This window comes from Lycium barbarum, chromosome 8, assembly GCF_019175385.1.
Source record: "Lycium barbarum isolate Lr01 chromosome 8, ASM1917538v2, whole genome shotgun sequence".
Classification (NCBI taxonomy): Eukaryota; Viridiplantae; Streptophyta; class Magnoliopsida; order Solanales; family Solanaceae; genus Lycium; species Lycium barbarum.
Window position 1 is genome coordinate 130,190,741 of NC_083344.1, and position 19,875 is coordinate 130,210,615.

At 35.0% G+C, this 19,875-nt stretch overlaps 3 protein-coding genes across 7 annotated transcripts in view; 1 reads left to right on the forward strand and 2 right to left on the reverse strand.

The window, feature by feature from the left end:
• Positions 1 to 3,306, forward strand: part of LOC132608347 (transcription factor ORG2-like) — a 71,621-nt gene extending 68,315 nt beyond the window's left edge. Inside the window, exons 5-6 of the mRNA XM_060322382.1 lie at positions 2,095 to 2,356; positions 3,220 to 3,306. Coding sequence (XP_060178365.1) covers positions 2,095 to 2,356; positions 3,220 to 3,306 — 349 coding nt within the window. The remainder of the gene's footprint in view (positions 1 to 2,094; positions 2,357 to 3,219) is intronic.
• A 98-nt stretch (positions 3,307 to 3,404) lies between these two features.
• Positions 3,405 to 17,512, reverse strand: LOC132607439 (tRNAse Z TRZ4, mitochondrial-like). Of its 5 annotated transcripts, none has more exons than XM_060321409.1 (15): positions 17,384 to 17,512; positions 13,543 to 13,630; positions 13,216 to 13,328; positions 13,011 to 13,079; positions 9,116 to 9,205; positions 8,165 to 8,209; positions 8,024 to 8,078; positions 7,794 to 7,849; positions 7,282 to 7,677; positions 6,908 to 7,176; positions 6,700 to 6,835; positions 6,558 to 6,596; positions 4,768 to 5,138; positions 4,049 to 4,667; positions 3,405 to 3,793 (listed from the first exon to the last, which is right to left on the reverse strand). In XM_060321409.1, the coding sequence occupies exons 4-15, from the start codon at positions 13,062 to 13,064 to the stop codon at positions 3,524 to 3,526; spliced, it is 2,400 nt and encodes a 799-aa protein (XP_060177392.1). In that variant the 5' UTR covers positions 13,065 to 13,079; positions 13,216 to 13,328; positions 13,543 to 13,630; positions 17,384 to 17,512; the 3' UTR covers positions 3,405 to 3,523. The 5 variants fall into 5 exon arrangements, with proteins under 5 accessions (XP_060177392.1, XP_060177390.1, XP_060177393.1 ...); XM_060321407.1 differs by lacking the exon at positions 17,384 to 17,512 and adding an exon at positions 14,672 to 14,811; XM_060321410.1 differs by lacking the exon at positions 13,216 to 13,328.
• On the reverse strand, positions 13,684 to 14,673 carry LOC132607441 (protein SENSITIVITY TO RED LIGHT REDUCED 1-like). The gene has a single exon (XM_060321412.1). The coding sequence runs from the start codon at positions 14,660 to 14,662 to the stop codon at positions 13,937 to 13,939; it is 726 nt and encodes a 241-aa protein (XP_060177395.1). The 5' UTR covers positions 14,663 to 14,673; the 3' UTR covers positions 13,684 to 13,936.
• Positions 17,513 to 19,875: the final 2,363 nt, after the last annotated feature.

Here is a 19,875-nt window from a genome sequence, read left to right on the forward strand (position 1 = left end):
TTGTTTGAAAAAACTTAGTGTTTGATTGTAAGGTTATTTTAGTCAACTTTATATGTCGAGAAAATTAGTCGGCTTTATTTTCAAAAATTGAAACCGCCGACGTGAAATTGACATTCACAGCTACATTACCCCGGGGTTTTTACGTTGAAATCTATTGCGCATCATCATCTTATAGGTAAATAAAACTGAAAATTTCATGCCAATTTGGGGAAAAATTGAAATTGAATGGGATAAAAGGTGTTTTTTTAAAAATCGGCTCGGCCAAACCACCTTTCGAAAAAATCGGCGGTTTGCTCGCGTAGATCTCGAAAAAATACGCAAATTAAAAAAAAAAACACGTAAAACGGACGTCCGAGCGCAAAGTTATGACCATCTAAAGTTTGACCACTTTACAACTAGTTTTCAAACAAGACTTATTTCAAGCACCTTTTCAACCCCTAAAATGGCGATCCGAACGTCTACGTATCCTTGATGTATTGAGCCTACATTATTGTACACAAAAAAAAATATCAGGTTCTATATAAAATATTGACGTTTCGGAGTCTTGACACACGACTAATCGTTGGTCAAAGTATGGAAAAAAACACTAAGTTTTATCAAACAAAACTTACTTCGGGCACCTTTTCAACCCCTAAAATGACTATCCGAACGTCTACGTATCCTTGATGTATTGGGCTTAAATTATTGTACGCAGAAAAAAATATCAGGTTCTAGATAAAATATTGACGTTTCGGAGTCTTGACACACGACTAATCGTTGGTCAAAGTATGGAAAAAACATTTCAGGCATTTTGGTTCCGGACTCCTATTTTGTAAAACGCTGGGAAAAAAATATAAATTGTATAACGTGGACTGATCCACGTTATACAATTTAATTTTTTATTTTTTTTATTTTTCGTTGACTGCTTCTGACAGCCGAAAAAGTTTTTTGGGGTATAACGTGGATCAGCCCACGTTATACCCATTTTGGTATGTAAATTTTTGGATATACCCTTTAGGAGATCCACGTTATACCCATTTTGGTATGTAAATTTTTGGATATACCCTTTAGGCTCCGGATGCTCATCCGCTTTAATTTCCTTCTTGGAAGTAATTTTGCACATCGTCCATTTTATTAAGCAAATTTATTAATTTGGCAATGACGACTTTGTGCGTGACCCTTGAAGTATACCTTGTACTCGTACCTTACCTCACTTTGTTAGTGGTCATCTAAGCAAATAATTATATTTGCTAATTGCTTTTTTAAATAACTATTTCCATAAGTTAGGAGTATCTATTAAATGAGCATCAATTGCTTTGGATACTAAATTCCTAACTTTGGAAAACATATAGTTGATCAAATTCAATAAATATTTTTGAGGAATTTGATTTGATCTTTAGTAGTTGTCTATAAAAGTCGATCTTGGTTATCACGGGCACTAGTCGCGAGTTAATGTTATAATTATTGTTAATATATGTGCAATTCATAAGGATGTGATAGTCTATCTTTGCATATGATTTATGTAAGAGAATTTGAGAATGTCCCTGCTAGAGGAACCTGACCCTCAAAATCTACGTGGGAATTGAACCATTGCCAATTTCTATACAAGTTGAGAGCAAGTGCTTGGTGACGTGACCTGGTGTGTGATATACAGTGGTAATTCCACCTGCCGGTAGGGATGACTTCTCCCTATAACAATTGAATTAACTACACAAATTACAAAAAGAACATCAACAATGTTAAGTTGAGCTAATGATTGTCTCAACACTATATTTTACAGACACAGAAAAGAAAGAAGGTAGATAGTAGCAGAAATAGAGCCAAGATTTGAACTACATATTCTAGATCCTAGACACGATTTCAAATGCTAGTAACTGAGTTACGTTCTGAATAGTAGTCATAAATGAAGAAAAATACTTTAGTCAAAAATAAAGGTGAATTCATAATTATAAGTCAGCAGATGCAGAATATCATTATCTTTTGAGACAATGAGTACAGCTGCAAAAATATACATATATTTAATTTTTTTTTAATTACATATACATTAAGTTTGATCAGAATATTAATAGGTACGTTTGTGGACGATGGCGGTAATACTTGACAACAAGAACTTACATCAACAACCATCTCCAATAATGAAAATTCAACTAATTTTACTAAGAAAAAAAGAAGAGGTGGAATTGAGAGATCTTCCTCGATTATTTCAGCAAGTGAAATAGGTGATAAAGAAGTAGTGGTTCAAGTATCTACTTTGAAGATCAATAAAGGTTCAATTGCTGAGGCTGTATCAAAATTAGAGGATGAAGGACTTGTTCTACTAAATGCATCTTCTTTTGAAACTTTTGAGGATAGGGTATTTTATACCTCGCATTTTCAGGTATTATTAAATAATTCTTCCCCTTCTTACTATTAGACAAATTTTAACGCATCAGAATGAAAAATTACTCGCCCTTTATTCTTTTACTTCCCCCAATATACATTGTTCTTCGTTATACTTTTTAGGTCCGACTTGGGCAAATATACCCAACAACTTTGTCATTTATATTTGATACTCCTCTTGTTAAAAAAAAAAAATGTGGCTCATATATATCTTCAACGTCTAACACATAGAGCAGATTTGCCCTTTTCGTTAACAGACTCCCATTTACTGAATTAAAAAATCGTTTACCTTATTTTTATTGACCCAGATCCCACCCAAGGTTGCGGGGTATATTTTGCCCCGAATCCCGTCCAACATTTATACTTTCAGCGTCTCATTTTATGTGATACAATGTTGAGTATGACAATCAAATTATTTTTTGAGTGTGAATCGGACATAAAATTTTCATTTTTTAATAATAAGATTTACAATATATTTAGAAATTACATAAAATATACTATAAATCACAACAATTAGCGATTTAGAATATTTAAGACGAATTAGAGTCTAATGTATATTTTTGTGGTGGGGAAGGTCTAACGGGAAAAGGTAACTTTAATTAACAAAATACCTTGAGTATAAAGAGGTCATAACTTTTATTAACTCTTAAATTAAAAGAAAACGAGGCATACTCCATGTCCTTTAAGTTTCAGAGAAGCTATATATATGCCACTTAACAATTTAATTTCTTTAGCTAACAGTAGACTTATCAAATTGTACCCGCTAAAATCTCCACCTCTATTAGTCTTTGTTCATATATCTTCGAAATTGTGTTTGTTCTGTTTTTCTTATGGGTATATTTTTTTTCTTTTGGTCAACAGGTTGAAGGAGCTATGGTTGTTGAGGTTGACACCTTAAGAGAGAAGCTCTCATCATATTTTGAGAATGAAGACAAGTTATTACCGTAACGAATTTCTAGCTTTATTTTTACTAAAATTATAATGTATTCATACTTATCTTTTTCATCTTTTTTCGTAGGATAGTATCAGCAACAAATGTAAATGCATTTTAGGAATTCGAGAGAGGTATTTTCATTATAAAAAAATAAAAATTATTGTTTCAAAAAATAAAAATTGTCCATAACTCAAGAAGTTGTGTCTACAATACGTTACTTTCAAATTTAAATTAACCAAAGTTTCTGAAAAGCAATTTGAGGTGCGGAAGAACCTTAGGGAGCACTGGCAAATCTACTAGGTTTACACTCATCAGGTCAAACGCAATACAAGTTCTTTGCATGCTCACTTCATCAAGTGCAGGTACTTTTGGGTATCTCTGGCTGAAGTGAGTCAATATTACCCGGTATGCATCAGCCGAATGTCCGACTTCTGTAGCTTCCTTAATTGTGCTGTGGTTTCTTGCTATAGCCTCCTCCACCAGGCCATCCTCGAAGGTCGCCTGCAGATATTGTACTAGCATGTCAATCGTAAAAAAACAAAAAATAAAAAAAATCCTTGTTACAATTTGTGCGCTTTGCATAACCAATGATAAGTTTACTGTACCAAAATGTTACTAAAAAAAAAAAAAAAAACCAAGCCATGAACTACTACCTGAATAGCCAGCTACATTTTTGACACAAGGGAAAGTTGGAACATAACTGATTATCTTTAGAGCGACCAAACTACCTGATGAATGGAGAAAAGTTACACTAACCTCATGTATAAGAATTGTTGCTCCAAGAGATGCTTCTATAACTTGTGAGCATGGCCTCGTGTCACCAGAGTACACAACCTTCCAACCTGGTATTACTTTCCCGCAATTCACTATTTCTGCTGATTCCAAGATGACACCAAACGCCTCAGGACAGTGTACAACAGGGAAGCTGATGAGTCTCACTAGCCCTGCTTCACTCAAAACTTTCTTGAAACACCTTAGCAATGTTATGTCATCAACTGGAGTGCTTGGCTTCATTCTTTTTGAACAGCGCAGCAGAGAACTGTCTTCGGAAAGAGAAGTCAACAGAGTATGATCTCTATATTCTCTACTTTCATCATGCACAGAGTCATCCTCCATGTTATCCCGCTTAGACCCCATAGTGCTCCTACAGTCGAGGAACAACATGTCTAGATCTTCTAACTTTACATATACCTTGAGAAACTCCCCAACCTGCTCTGGCCCAATAACCGGCATGGGTTCATGGGCTACTCCCTTCAACAAATCACGTCTCAAAGCAAGTATCCGTGCCAAACCTGCGTGGTGATCAGCATGGATATGAGAAATCCAAATGCATTTAAGATTCCTAACTGCACTGTCTGCACCATTAATCCCATATCTGTTCCAAAATTATTAAAATATATTAATTCACAGATTAAAAATGACAAAAGAGGTTCTGAACAACATAAGCAAAAATCCTAAGAGTCCAATGCTATTACCTCCTCTTGAGTTGTGCCAGGGTTCCTTCTCCACAATCAAGGAGCAAACCCCCTTTAGAGAAAAGATTAACATAGATGGAACTGACATTTCGGTATTTTGAAGGTATAGATGAACCGGTGCCAAGAAAAACAATCTCCAGATCATCTCTCTGTACATTCTCCAGACACCTTGGGACTTCACCACTGTCCTGAATATTGGATAATTCCACCTCATCTTCTTTAGGTTTGCGCCAACATTGGCTTATGTTCTTTGCTGCATCAGCAATCTCAGGAATCTCCGAAAGTAACTCTTCAATGAACACTGAAGAGGTCATCGGATTTTGAACACTTGATCTGTCCAATCCCAGTCGTCTAGGAGGACGTAAGGTGAACTGTTCAAAAGGTTAGACAAAAAAAGTTCATTCAATCGAAGGCCATGCAAATGAAATTTTTTATAATACCATAGGTAAGAACAATGTATTAAGCCTAGAAGAAGAGGAAAATTGTTAAATGTAGCTTCGAGAGGAGGGAGAATTTCAGGAGCGAAATTATTGAATTGCTATTGAAATAATTCATAATCACAGGTGCTAATCCGAAAAAGTTCTTAGATAGATTCGTTAAGGAACAGTTTATCATGACATGGTTCCAAAAAAAAAAAAAACTCATAAAGGCAGGTAATTCATTTCCAGAGTCAGAGAACATTTGAAAAAATTCCTTTCTCACTTATATTCTAGCTGGCAGGTGAACTAGATCTACTATATCATAAAGTGGAGTGCTTTCACAGTCAGAAAAGAACAGAAGGGGTTTAGGCATAAGGAAGAACCCACAAGCTTATGCAATGACTATGGAGACTTAGTTTGGAAGATCAAGCTTTATGGAGAAGAATTATTAGTGAAAAGCATAGTTAAGAGGGACAATGGTGTTCAAGGATTGTAAGCACCCCATATACACCGTCACCAAGTGTCTGGAGAACTATAAAAAACTATGGACTTTGTTTTTCAATGATATCAGAATAAGAAGTTGGCAATGGGATGAAAATTTTTTAGATAGCAATTGGGCTGGGCATGGACCTTTAAAAGACCTTTTCCTGAATTGTTTCGTTTGAACCAGCAGCTGATGCTACAGAAGGGTTGGAATTTAAACTTTAGAAGACTTTTCAATGACTGAGAAGTTACTCAAATTGCTGAATCTTTCAGAAGTTTAGAACACTTACAAGCCATTACCACAACTGAAGATAGATTGTTATGCAGAGAACATTTACAAGGAAACATGTCTGACACGAGAAAACTCAAGAGAGAGAAAATGCAGCTGTGCTCAAGATACTACTTGTGCGAAATGAAATCAGATCGTATAAACCATCTATTTCTACAGTGGAACCGCTTACCAGATCTGGCAACTCCCTTTAAACATGAAAGGTATTTAGTGGACTATGCCAAAGTCCACAAAAGATCTGTTACCATGCTGCATACTAGGGGATCTTTTAGGCAGAAGAAATGGTGGAAAACAGTTCCTGCTTGTATATGTTGGACCGTATGGAAGGAAAGAAATGCAAGATATTTTGGAAGAAATACCCAGGCCTGTGCAGGAAATCAAAATGAACTGCTTGCTTTTGATTCACTTTTGGTGTAAAGAAGAATAGCTGATGCTGATTCACTCTTAGCTATCATATAGTTGTTGTAGGAAGCACAAGGATATACTCTTGCTCCTTTTGAACTGTAAATATAGTTTGTAGCACATCTATTATGCTGATGATTTATAATACAGTTAACCTTTCTAAACAAAGTAATCTCGAAAATTGGAGTCAACAATACCTTTAAGAGATTTTCAGCAGATATGCCACAAACTGAACCCTGCAAAGACAAGTATCATATATCACAAGCTTTCCTCGACTTTTAAAGATGTCTCACAAGTGACTATCAACTTTTAGAGCTCAAAACAAAGCCCCACTGGTACCTTGAAATTTGGTGCTGCAACATCGTCATTCTGAACAGAAGGAAGACTAGGAGCTGGAAAAAGCCGAGGACACAAATAATGCAGTCTTGTAGCGATTCTAGCACTAGATACTAGAATTGGAGTTGTTTCATGCTTCCTGTGAGAGAATGACTATGAACTAGTGTTGATATGGAAAAAATTAAAATAAGCATTAAGAGGAGTTACAGACCTTGTAGTTCTTGCCATAATATGTTGGGCGGAACCAAATTTGCTCATCCATTTCTCATAGACTGGACTGCTGACGACTGTAGCAGGGCTCAAATGAATGATGCAGTTCACAACCTTGGTGGTCTCTGGGGAGTTGCTTTGGGGATCTGTATAATAGGCATCAAGGGCCTGCGCAGAGAGTAACTCTTGTGCATGAGGTTCTGTTGGACAGTCAACAATCAGTACAATGGGACCAGGAATAGGTGGACCTATAACATCATCTGGATGGACCTGAACGAGGCAAAATGAAAGTCAGCTGCAATTTTGTAACTTCAAAGGCACAAGTACGGCTTGTACTAAAGTCTGTATAGTAGTTCTAATAAGAGTAGAACTGACCTCAATATCCAGAAGATCTGACTTCACACTGAACCCCTTCTCCAATTCTGCAAGTTTTCTCCCTTGTTTAAGTCCGCAAGCTTTAACCTTTTCGGGATCAAAATTCCCCCTGATGTCATGTAGTTTACAAATATATACAATGGAGGCATCATTTGGCCTAAAATGAGATCCAGCCAACTGAGTCGGTGATAGGAGAATAGCTGATATACTAACTGCCTTGAACTTGTGTTTATCTTTCAGCTCCAGCATATGTAAAGAGGGAGCTAATACAGATCCATTTTCATGAATCTTAATGTTGTCTGGGATGATATGTTTGTTGACCATGGTAGCATGAGGGACAAAATTCTTCATTGCATTAACCAATAAATCTAGATTTGGAGGACCCCATATATCGACCTTAAAGGATTAGTAGAGATGTTTTTTCAGTAAGTAGTAGCACCACTGTCGCTGTTCATTTTAATGATAAGTAACATATGAAAAATAGGGGAGGTAAGCTCTGGACTGGTACTCACATGCCCAGTACTCTCAGGACTACCATTGTTCATGCCAGCCAAAGTTAATAGCAAGCCTGAGAAATGGTGAAATAGGGATCATGAGGAAAAGATTTCATGAGAGATTTGACTCATGGAAATTGTCATAAATTGTACCTAGATAATCAATTTTAATTTCCTAAGAGAACAAAGGGACAAAACAATTTATGGCTTTAAAAATTAGTTCATTCCCCGAAGGTCGAGCTGCGAACCTGGAAGTCCACCTGCTGTCTCTGAGCAGACACGAGTCAGACATATGTGGTCTACCTGAAAATCGATTGTTTATGTCCGTCCACAAAAGCAGTGACCAATTACTTCTACTTCAAAACTGAAATCGTGCATGCGAGACATACCTGAGATAATTTTATCTTATGCTCTGTACAGAAGCGTTGTAATCCCTGCAACATAGGTAATGCTTTGAGGAATAACGCCTTACAAGTGTTCTTAGAACTAACTAGACAACTCCCACAAGCGGGTAACAACTTCTTCTTTTTTCATTTTAAACAAGTGGATAATATTTGCTGTGCAAAACAAGGTTTTTAAGAATACAAATGCAGAGCATCAATTCTTATTACAGAAAACTATTTCAACTAAAAACCACAAGGAAAAGCTGTCACTATTCTACTGAATGTGGAAAACAATGACAGCAAGTGTCACAACCGCTCCTCCAAGCTCCCCAAAAAACAAAAAACTTGGAATGTTCCCCTGTTGACAGTGAACTAGCAGATACCGCACCAACAGTCCAGATTAGATTTTCACATAAAGCAATTAATTCAGTTCAACCAAGAGTTGAATCGGGATCTTTACTTCAGCAAACTAACTTGAGGATAACAGGGAATCTTGGGTTTAAGCATTCTATCAATTTACTAAAGGAATGAATTTGAACAGAATACTTCTACTCATTATACTTTGCCAACGAACGCCCATAATCAGAAAATAGCATTGTGTTGGCATCTCCAAGCTGCTTGTTCCTAGAGCTTTCGAATTAAATTGTATTGCACAATCAAGATGCGAAAATTACTAGGAATGAGAATATTTGGGGAAGCGAGAATTCTTAAGATAAGCATGAAATGGCTCACAAGGGTGAAGCATAAACAGAGTTAAGACAGATTTTCAACTCAGCATGTCACTGTTAATACTTAATACTATAACATTCTGAAGTATCATCTAATGAATATCCTCAACTTCAATAACCATACTTTTAGAAACATAACGAAATAGCAGGCTAGTTGAAGTAAGCCCCAATCTACTCTCCGATAAAAAGATGTAGTGGGTAATAGATATTACTATCACACAAGAGTTACCTCTCCAGCGTTAAATATGAATCTTTCCTTGTTAAAGAAGAGCAGAACAGACGGGGATGTTTCGTGGGTATCCATTCCTGTCCCTAAAATCTGTAATAAACAGGAAAGTAGGAATTACTACTACAAAATGAAAGAGAATAGATATAAAGGCAAAAAAACAAAGAAATATGAGGGCATCCCCTTTTCAGCTAAGACTTAAAGGTAATTAATAATTCATCAGACAGTTATTATTTTTTTTTTTGTAAGGAAAAGTTATTCATCAGAGATAGTTATGTTTTTGTATACTTTATAGATGATAAGGATATGTAGGTATGCAAACCGCTTATAAGGGTCTGGGGGTATTCATGTATTGCTTTAAGGTTTTGAGATGAAGGAACAAACTCTTCCCTTGTCAATTTTGGGTGGACTGTCAGACTCGATTGTTCAACACTCAGTTCACATGCAAATTCAAGAATCGGGTTAGACATGTCAAAAGGTGTTAGAGGGGATCTAAAATGCTTTATAGATGTCTTCACGTACTTCCCCCAATTGTCTGAAGATTTTGAAATTAATGCTCACGTATTTTCAGAATTAAAAATGTACAGTTTTTGTAGTGCACATGGGTTGCACACCATCACTTCACGAGTTGGTAAAATTGTGTCCACACCTCGTAAAGAAGCAAAGAAATTAAAAGGACATGCCACTAACATACAATAGAAAATAAAATTGCATGGAAGCTCAGGTGAGGATCAGAGTTACCAAACTAAACATCCAACGGTCTAGACACATCAAATCAAAGACTCTAGAAAAGCATTTAAGGAGAATACTATGGTCGATATTATGATCTCTAAAGAGGATATTTCTCTTATTTGCATAATGGTACACAGAATTTTTTTCAAAAGAGCCACGCTTCAGCTCATTTGGTGTGACATTAAAAAAAAAACTTGATGATGAAGCAATTTCCCGAAGATGGTTGCCTAAATAGGGATGGAGGGAGCAGTTATTTTTTAGCGTTGTCCTCTTCAAGAATGGGCCAATGGGTGATGAGACACACACCTTTTTCTCCTTGGTGCCTAGATTGGAACTATGCCTAACCAACGCGAAGTGATCCGCCAGTTTTTGTACTTAGTTTCAAGGCTTAAGTGAAGTGAACCTTTGATAATACTGCATTATTCATACGAAGTTAGAAATAGCAGATTTCTCAGTTATTAAAAGATTTATTTTTTTGAAAAAGCTTTTGATCAATTAAATTGGTCTTACTTAGTCAACATTCTAAAGAAGATGGGCTTTGGAGATAGGTGGATAAGGTGGATTTACTTCTCCATATCAACAGTGAAATACTCTGTCTTGATAAACAGAAGCGGGTTTCTTCTCTCCACACAAGGATCTTAGACAAGGAGATCCCCTCTCCACTTTTCTTTTTATACTTGTCATGGAGGGTCTCACTCAGTTGTTGGATAAAGCAAAAGAACTACAATGGATTCATGGTTTCCGGATAGGCAGGAATCCAGCCACCACAGTTACTATTTCTCATCTAGTGTATGCAGATGACACTTTGATCTTTTGTGGATCAGACAGACATCAGGTGTCCAATCTCAACTTACTCTTCTGGTCTTTGAAACCATTTCTGGATTACACATCAACATGAACAAAAGCATCATATACCCTGTTAATGATGTTTCCAATTTAGAGAACTGGCAGAAATCCTAAGTTGCAAAACTGGTTTCTTTCCAACCACCTACCTGGGATTGCCCCTAGGTGCCAAATTCAAATCTGTTAAAATTTGGAACAGAGTCATTGGAAAAATGGAAAGGAGACTAGCAACATGGCAGATGCAATATCTCTCTATGGGTTGCATTTTACACCACAAGTTCAAAAAGTCTCCTCTTTTTTCTTAAACTCCATGCCCAGTCAAATAAGTGAGTATATATTTTCTATTTTCTTCTTCATTAGCGCCTCTTCCACTAAAACTCATACTTAATTTTTTTTTTTTGTACTTAAATCCCCAACTGACCTTGGTGTTCTTTTACGTTTTTCTAAGAGCCACCTTAACCATTTCTTTGTCTATCTATCTATCTATTTTTGACTTCTCATTTAGGGTTCCTATTGATTCTTTCTTGCAATTTCCTTCAACTAGGATCTAACGGAAGGACAAAGAAGAAGAAGAGGAGAAAGTGAGGGAGGAAATAGAATTGAGAGGGGGTGTAACAGACATGTTGTTTAGGACTTCTGCTGCATGCTTTCTGTTTTACGGGGACTTCACTTGAAATGATTATCGGTTGCATCCCATGGATGCTTAAGAAATAAATTAGAAGGTAATACACATGATGTAAAGGGGCATACTAGGAAACAAACAAAACATGTCAGAACCACCAGCAACAGCTTCGTTTTGAGTACTTCAGTTTAACTGGTTCTCTTTAGGTAAAGAGAGTTTACCAATAGATTAAAACAGAGGACATGTGAACTCCAGGTTCCAACCCCTCAACTAACCAAGTGAAGTTATACACGAAAACAGGTGCAATCTCCAAATCTCCATAAACAAATAACGGTCGCAGTTTGAATATAATCAGACAAGAGACTAAGTGGTGCAGAAAGAGTCAGAAATTCCATGAGAAGCACGACAATTAATGACCCAAGAGAAACTCTAAGAAATCATTTTTTTATAACCGTGGCGTCCTAGCACAGCTTGCGCACACCTCGACTAATTCTAGGGATACCTACCACCTCCTACCAGCAACAGGTACCTAGTAACTCTGTCCACCAACGCTAGGACACATGGGAAGAAACTCTAAGAAATCTATTCAAGGGCATTTAGCTCCAGGCTACAAGATTTAAATTACTGTAAACACTGCTACATAAAAGGAGTCCTCATACCTATTAGACCACATGTTACAATATTCAGGTCGGTAGAAATTTGGGCTTTTAGTCTTTCAGATTTCTTCCAAAGAAAAATTCCTGATGTGTAACGGTTCAGCAAGGCAAAAGCATTTGTATCTTGACTAGTATATAAGATTTTAGCGACTAGAGCGGTTAACCAACACAGCTTGTACAGCAACAAATCTGAGATTAATATCGATGTCTCACCAAGATTAATTTATTCATCTACAACCATTCTAATGATCGCTTCTTCCTCTTTTACCAACATATTTCTGTTCTGGTTCATCCGTTTGACTATAGTGTACTCTATGTTTTCTTTCTTTTGTAATCTATGCATCTTCATGATGCTTTTGTTAATAATATCCCACTTACTTCATCAAAAAAAAAAAAAAAAAAAAAAACCAAAGTATTCTTTATGTTTTGTAATCTATGCATCTTCGTGATGCTTTTGTGAATAATATTCCACTTACTTCATCAAAAAAAAAAAGGTAATCTTTATGTTTCTTTTTTTCTTTTGTAATCTATGCATCTTCGTGATGTTTTTGTTAATAATATTCCACTTCATCAAAAAAAAAAAAAGTATCATTATGTTTTTTTAATCAAAGAAATTCCTCGAGATCAGTGTCAATTGAACCCTAAGGTAATTTTTTTTTTATGACATGGAACCCGCAGCCGCTACGAAAGTGCACACAGGTAAACCCAACTCCTGTGTAATAGCTCGCAAACCACGCAGGAGAGATAACCCGCACTAGTCAAGCCCCGTGCGGTTTTTTTGTTTTCCCATATATATAAGTTGTCAAATCCCCTTTGACATAAAAAACTCTTTTTTTAGTTCCTAGAGATTATGACTGACTCGTTTTACTGTAAAAAGTGAAACTTTTAGTTACTATTCCACTGCCCCCCCCCCCCCCCCTCCCTCCCTCCCTCTTTTGGCACCTTCAAATCCCAGCAAACAAGTTTGAGCAAGCAAGTATGCTGAAGAGATAAATAAAATTAACAAAAGCACTGCACAAATATAGAAAAAAAAATTAAAAAAAACCTGGACATAGGCTTCTGTATTTTCGCAGGGAACATTATTTTTGGGGTTAGACATTGGCGAAACCTGGACCTGTGTAGAACAACAAGTGCATTATGTTATGAATCTTCATACTAAAACACAAGGTAGAAAACAGCACTAAGTATAATTTAATTTAATTAACTAAGTGTGTGTTTATATTTAGAGAAGGGGGGAAGGAGAAACATACAATTTAGTGGAGAAATTGATGGAGAGGACCAAGCTGGCGGCAATAATTTATTTGTTCTAAGCTCTTCCAATTCGGTGAAGAACAGACTCAGGGTCCAATTATTTATTGGGAAACTAGATGGTCAAATAAAAATTGGAATGTAATTGAGATAATAAAATACCACGTGCAACTGATCCCAGCTATATTGATAAGTAAAGCAACCAAGCATTTGTTTTTCTAAAACAATTAAAATGTTATCATTCATCACGACAAAAACTAAATATATTCAATTCATCATGACAGCATTTACACATTTGATGCAAAAGCAAAATACATACAATTACTCACCTCTTATTCAGATAGTCATAAAGAAGCCCAAAGTCAAATATCACTGAACATCAACTCTCACGCCTCCATGTTTGAAATTCAGGGATTGCTTTTGAATCATCAGAAAACAGGCAGTTAGTGGGTTGTAAAGCAGATAGGATGTACAACATAACCAAAATCTTTATTAATCTTGAAGATTCATCATTTTGACACGTTAAAGAGTCTATAGGCATGCACATGACGAAACAATCATGGAGCGATGAGGCAGCATCTCAGCCAACAGACATGACAAATAAAAACGTTGAAAGCTTGATGACAGGCTTTAATTCCAGAAAACAAAGGAAGAGAACTTTTCCGACATGTTAATACAAAATAGATATTCAAGTTCATATGATCCAGAAAACGAAGAAAGAGTTCATGGTTTAACACCACATAGGTCTAAATCGGGAGCAATATTGAAGAAATGCCAACTTGAACCATGGAAGGCTCGAAAGAAATCATCTGAAGAAGAATCAATTCCAAACTCTTTCACGAACTGCCTAATTGCTAGGACATGCTTCCTAGAATCAGCAAATCTAAGGTTTTTGTACACTGACAAGTCTTGCTCATATGCCTCAAAACTGTTTCCAAACAGGATAATATTATTCAATAGATCAGGCCTCCAATTTGCCTCTAGAAGATTGTCATACAGTTCAGCTTCGCAGTGTGGCATGAAGAACATTGTAGGTCTTAAAGCTTGCCGTCGACCCTGTTCATTTACTGTTAGGACAGAACAACCAAGAGTTGCTAGTACCCTAGATTCTGCCAGACAGATCACTGGATCAAATACTTCTACCTCCCCAATCCAACTAAACATTCTTTTCATTAAGATTGCAAGACTAAGCTGCAATCGAGGAGGCTCGTACGATTCTATGCTACCAATGCCATATATTACTATCTGCATCTTTCCTTCTGAGCCCACAGCTTTTAGAAACCAATCAAATATTTCAGGGGTTTGTAACTGATCCAAAAATGTCAACCAGAAGGAAGATCTTTCGAGTTTCTTAATGCAGGTTTGTATCTTCTGCATCAATTTAGACTCTCTCCGGATCGGTCTCAGTATCTGCTGGAGTCCATAATTATTCTTGTTTTTGCTGTTCATGGATGATACCTTTATGAAAATTTCTTTTCTGTTTCCCGCGACGAGGCATTACAACTGTCCACTCTTCAGCTGGTTTAGGCTTGTCAAGAGCTGCTGTCTTTGCTGATGCAGCCCTTCCTTTTAAAGCTGTGTGAGAGTGAAGTAGACCCAGTATGTTTGAAATATGTCGTTAGTCAAGGACCTTAAAAGGAAGATGAATTATTAAGAGTGAATATTAGAATTCTCACTTGACATTTCCAAAAGCCTTTTGCACAATCAAAAATCATTTTACCTGATTAATGACTCTTTATTCTGAAGCTTTAGGCAGATGCAAAAAGAGATACAAACCACTATTCTACATGTATACAGAAGTGCTTCAGTACTACCGCCACACATGCCATTATATACGTTTTTGTCATTGCAACAATCAGCCTAGTACATGACCTTAATAAATGCAGACGAGGAGAAAGATACATAGCACTAACAAAAACTTTCATATCGATATGCGTAAGCACTTCCCAAGGAATATATCTGTGCTTTGTTAGAGAGAGGGGAAAAAAAATAGCAATCATCCACTGGAATGAGCACTTACAAGGAAGTCAGTTCTTTTAGTTTAAGTTTGTCCAAAAGTAGTGATGCATTAGGCTAATGATCACTGGCATTCTTTGCATATAATTTAATAAAATAAGGCAGTTGTTGCTAGAGAAATTAAAACATAAGATTTTGATTTAAACTCTTTCCAAGTGCTAACTCTATCAAAAAACCTAATAAGAGTAGAAAAGTATAAGTAAATGTAAATTTCAATTTTAAATGCCTTTTAAGATTTAAACCTCTTAAAATTCCCAATAAACTAGAAAGTTAATATAATTATTAACTAGTTCATGCCCTCATATATCCGCATGTCTGCGAGTGTCAGCAAAATGGAAGCAGAAGCAGTGTATAACTTGTGAGTTGTGATGCTTGCTTAAGCGAATCAACAATATATATACGACAATCGGCGAAATATGAAAAAAGAATAAAAAACGAGTTAATAGTTACTAATTCTATAGATCATACACCATAAAAGGATTACAAGCAATAGTTAAGAAATCGACTGAAATAACTGAGATATCAAAAGGAGGAGAAGGAATGGTGATGCACAGGCGGAGACGGCATAAACGAGGCAGCGGAGTAAGGAGGTGATAGCAAAATCAGGCAGAAAGCAGAAATGACTGAACGACCAATAGGGTTGCCTATACATTAAGTACTTAGGGCAAGCTCAAATGTTTAAAATGTTATTCAATACTTAGTCTTAATTATGTTTTTAATTAGAATCCAATACGAAAATCTTAATTTCCTTAAAATGGTGAATAATATCTTTTTAGAACCTACATCTTCTTTTTCAAAAAAAAAAAAAAAAAAAAAAAGGAGAAGGTTTATTTAGGACTTTATCAGAGCTCTCCTCTCCTTTCAACCAGTCGAACCGCAGGCTCAGTGAGGTGCATATGGTCATCTAACTCAAAAAAATATGGTTTAGGAAATGCAAGAGAAAATCAATGAAACAACCATTTGAATTAGTAAAAGTGAGAGAAATATCCCCCCCCCCCCCCCCCCCCCCCAAAAAAAAAAAAAAAACCCTCTAAGATAAACATAACAAAGATACAGATGAGATTAACAAAAAGCAGTGTGTCTACCGTATGGTAATTTTTGTGAAAAAGACTTATGGTAATTGGAACTGAAGCAGCACATATCATATAAATGAACACACAAGAGCTCATTAGGAGATGCCAATATTAGATATGGTCAATGCTATGCTGACAAGCTCATTTGGAAAATCATAATGACATATTTCTTAACATAAGTCCAGAATATCACTTGTTATGACATACTTATCAAGTGTCTGTTGCAGCTCCGCTATCCAGGAGCCGTAGGAAAAGCAGAACATATGAAGAATTTACAATCACATAGAAGAAAAACAATTCAAATTTGCAGACAAGAAGAAACACTCTGATGCCATGCTAATAATTTCATAAACCTAAGGAAAGTGTACATGTAATAGAGTCCTTTGGTAAGGAGTTAATATTCACAGTCCATTTCACAACAAATGGACATTATCTAACCTTTGCAAGAGTGGGGTACAATAAGATTTTTACAACATAGACAGGTACAATGAGATGCAAGGCATCAGATAACACTACAAAGCAAGAAAAAAGCTTTCAAGAGAACAAACAACATAAAAGAGTATATGAGAAGTTTTCCTTTTTCATTTATTTTTCATGTATATATATATGTGTTATGGTAGAACTGGGGAGGACGTGCCTTGCTCAACAAACTAAACCAGCCGTTATGCCGATTCCTATAGCAAAACAACTCAAGAAAAAAAACATAGGACATGAAAAAAATAATACATGTTATGGTTTAGTATTTACTGTTACTGTATCCTTCCACACAATCGGATACACACAATGTCTTAAACTTTTAGTAGCATATCATAACACCTAAAATTCAAGAATGAACTAGTTCAACAGCATTCACTATATATCTCAATGCAAATCGTCCATCGACTGGTAGAAACTGCATTACGTGTCATAGGCTTCTCAACTTACTTTGTTATGTGTTATACTCATCAGGCCAATAGATGCAAGTTTATTCAATAACCCTAATAACTTTATTTAGATTGAATTCAGATTTGATATCGTAATTTCAGTATTTAGGTTGCTAGAGTTCACCCAAAACTAAAAAATTACAGAAGCTTGAACATACCTGAAATACAAGCCCCCGAGAGTGAAAAGGGGGAAATTTTTATAATTCACACAATTGACCTAAGTTGTGTCAGGTTTTCTTATATTTTGACAAAGAGGCTCGGTAAAAGACCATTTTCCTTAAACTGATTACTGAATAGCCAAAATAAATTACTCCCTCACTTCATGTCATGTCAGTATTTTAAAAATAAATTTTCAGTTTTACTTTTTATTTTTAACATTTAAGGAAAAGATAATTTTTTTTATTTTACTCATAGTATTAATTATTTATTTTAAATTATTTTTAAATTTAATAAAAATATGCACTAATTAATATAAATACATTAGTAAATTATGTATTTTTTATTACTTCCTCCGTTTTAATTTATGTGAACTCATTTGACTGGGCACGACATTTAAGAAAGAGTGAAGACTTTTAAAACTTGTGATTCAAAATAAGTCTTGAATATTTGTGTGGCTATAAATTATTTCATAAAGTGAATTTGTTTCCAAAAAAAGAGAGGTCATTCATTTTGACACGGACTAAAAGAAAAATAAGTTCACATAAATTGAAATAGAGGGAATATTTTTTAAAGTGTGTGCAAGATCAAAAGTGGATAAGTAAAAATAAACGGAAAGAGTACTAGATAAAGGGTGTTTGGATTGACTTTCTATGAGGAGCTTGTAAGCCAAACACCTCAAAAAGTAGAAAAATGCTTAAAATAAGTCAATTCAAACATCTTGGAATACCGAACTTTTAACTTTTGACTTATTAAACATTTTTTATATTTCTCAAACGGCACATATAAAAAAATGCTTAAAAGTCAATAAACACTTAAAATAAGCAAATTCATACACTCTCGTAGCGAGAACTATGAATTGCAGTAGTAAAAAACAAGCGTCGTACGAAAGAATTTGGCAAGAAAAAATATAGACTCTTATTTATATTTTTGTCTAGTTTATTTTAATATGAAAAATAATACTCTCTCTATTTCAATTTATTTGAACCTATTTCATTTTTAGTCCATGCCAAAATGAATGACCTCTTTCTTAATTTGGAAACAAATTCACTTTATGAATGATTTACAGCCACACAAATTTTCAAGGCTTATTTTGAACCACAAGTTTCAAAAGTCTTTCGTTTTTCTTAAATGTCGTGCCCAATCAAATGGGTTCATATAAATTAAAATGAAGGGAGTACGATATTAATAAATATTCAGTAAACTGACAAGCTTCCTAGTTCACGGATACACACGAAAAAAAAAAAAAAAAAACCCTTCTTGAGGAATTTGACAGCATTCTCAACTCACGAATTAATAACTCATTAGCATTGGTTTTGCACTTTTGGTTTAGTTTTAAATACGATATTAGGAAAAAGTTGTGTTTCACAATACGTTTCTGGAGAAAAAGATTTCGGTTAATTTTTTGAAGGATTTGGATCTGCTTTTGTCATTTTTATTTCTGAAAATATTGTCTTTTGATTGAGAAAATGACAAAATGGTCCCTTATGTTTGAAGGTAGGTTTAAAATAGTCCTAAAGTATGTATAATTTTGGTCCTTTACTTTTGCTAAAACCTAACATTTTTAGTTTCCGTAAAATAATTGTCAAACTTTGTCTGTTAGATTTGATGGGAACGATAAAAAAAGGAAATTAGAGAAAACTCATATATAGAGGTACAATTTTTATATTTGCTGCTATTTTAATTTATTTCTAGAATTTGATGTAACTTTTTGAGGTGTAATTTTTACTTTTTATATCTTTTTAATGTTTAATGTAGTTTTTTGTGTTGCATATTTATGATTTGATGACTTTTTTGGTGTTCATAGTTAAATCTTTTTTTTCACTATGAAGTTAAACCTAATAGACACGGTCCAATAAAAATTTAACAGAGAATGAAAGTGTTAATTTTTGTCATTAAAGGACCAAAACTGTTAGGTGCATCTTATAAGGGACTATTTTGAACTATCCTCAAATATAGGGGACTATTTTTGTCATTTTATCTAAGCTTGATTCCCCAAAAAGATTCTAAGCAAAATAAGCCCATGTTTTGACTTGTTTATAGAGATAGTGAGCTGCTTATATACGAATCAAATTAGACTAGCTAATGGTTTTGATTTGGTACTTAGGGATCGTTTGGTTTGAATAAAAATTATGATGGGAATAGTTATATCAGAATTATTTATGTTATGATTAGTTATTCTGATATTAATTTTATTGATTGTTCGATTTGTTATATTAAAAGTAACATGTATTGCACAATTTTTAAGAAAAAATTATTTGTTTACAAAAATATCCTCCACTTTATTTAGTAGAAAAAAGGGTTTGAGAGACCTCAGGGCTATTTTTGTCATTTTCATTATTTTTTCCTGGAATTGGGCCAGAGATAAACTTATTTCAATACTATTTTTAATCATGTAATAACTTATCCCAGGATTAATAATCAAACAAGGGATATGATGATACTAAACTCTTATCTCAAAACTATTTTTCCTTATCCATCGTACCAAATACCC